This window comes from Sphaeroforma arctica (genome assembly GCF_001186125.1).
Source record: "Sphaeroforma arctica JP610 unplaced genomic scaffold supercont1.6556, whole genome shotgun sequence".
Taxonomy (NCBI): domain Eukaryota; class Ichthyosporea; order Ichthyophonida; genus Sphaeroforma; species Sphaeroforma arctica.
In genome coordinates, this window is record NW_014034002.1 from 1 (window position 1) to 1622 (window position 1622).

Here is a 1622-nt window from a genome sequence, read left to right on the forward strand (position 1 = left end):
ATATATATATATATATACAGACACATATTACAAGAATATTACACCACACACACACACAAAACCTGAAACATATATACATCCCCAAAATAAACGCTCATACACAAACGCTTGTGTGACAGTTTGAGTGAATATAGACATACTACCCAACACATACACACATGACTCATTGTTTCACCACAGATACATACAGACATGGTGTCGACTAGCAGACCCTGCGCGTCTGTGCTGATCTGATTGGTGGCTGAGAACACACCCAGGTCAGCAACCACCACAGTCTCATCGTTCGTGCCTGTGGAGTGAACGCGAGCAAGGGATGATATGGCATGAGCGTATGCATCTGAGTTGTGTACAGGTGTGTGTCTGTCCTAGATATTAGTGTGTGCGTGTAAGTTATATGAAATGATATGATATGAGTGTCTGTGTTGTGTTAGGTATAGGTGTGTGGGAGTACAAGCGATATGATATGGTGTGGGTGTATGTGTCTGTATTAGATATAGGTGTGTGGGTGTATAAGTGATATGAGTACCCTGAATACATGGGATGGGTAGCTATCCCACATAGACATATAACCACATATACACACACATACACACACATACACACACATATATATTACATGTATACACTTATACAAAAACATACACACACATACATCATGTCACCTAGCAGACTATCATAGCTACGAACACATGTATTGTGCATGGATACACAAATGCACACACATAGACACATATCTCACCTAGATTACTACCATAGTACCGAACACATATAATCTACATGTATACATATCTACATACACACACACACACACGCACACACATACACACATATCTCACTTAGACTACTACCATAGTGCCGCACACATATAACCTACATGTATACACATGTACATGCACATACACACACACGCACACACATACACACATATCTCACCTAGACTACTACCATAACAAATTGCACATATATTCTACATGCATACACACAATCCACATGCACACACGTACACTCTTTATACACACAGAATCCACATGCATACACATACACTCTACTTGCATACACATACACTCAACATGCACACAACATACACTCTACATGCACACGCATGACTGACCTCTGGGCACCACTATAGTGGGTGCGATGATCTGCACATCCAACTGTAGTTTAAGCGGAGGGCCATTGTCCTGTGCTGTGTCGTCGGTTGCCTTGACAGACTCAATTGGCCGGGTTGTGGATAGGCGCCGATTGCTCATGTCAAACTGTGGAGATGTGTGTTTGGGGATGGAGGTATGGTAGGAATACGTTGGTTGTGTGAGGCTGTGGTATATGTACATGTGCTGAGTGTATGTCTATGTGCATGCATATAACTGTTGATAGCATATGAGTGAATAATACGTACATGTATATGCATATAACTGTTGATTGTATATTTTGACCCACAAGTACATATGGAATTTCAAACGGACTGATGTTGATAACGAGTTAATCAGAAGCAACAGTTTGAAAATGTCAAGAGGTCAGACAGGTGTGTGTTTTTGGATGGGTATAAAATTCATAAACGTCATGAGTTCGGTATACGAAACGAATATATATATATATATATATATATAATACATAATAATATA

General features: G+C 40.0%; 1 protein-coding gene across 1 annotated transcript; it reads right to left on the reverse strand.

The window, feature by feature from the left end:
- Positions 1-154: 154 nt before the first annotated feature.
- Positions 155-1250, reverse strand: SARC_15687 (hypothetical protein; the record flags this gene model as incomplete). The annotated part of the gene is made up of 2 exons (XM_014290198.1): positions 155-289; positions 1112-1250. Coding segments are annotated over 2 exons (274 nt in total), but the record flags the coding sequence as incomplete, so codon positions are not given.
- Positions 1251-1622: the final 372 nt, after the last annotated feature.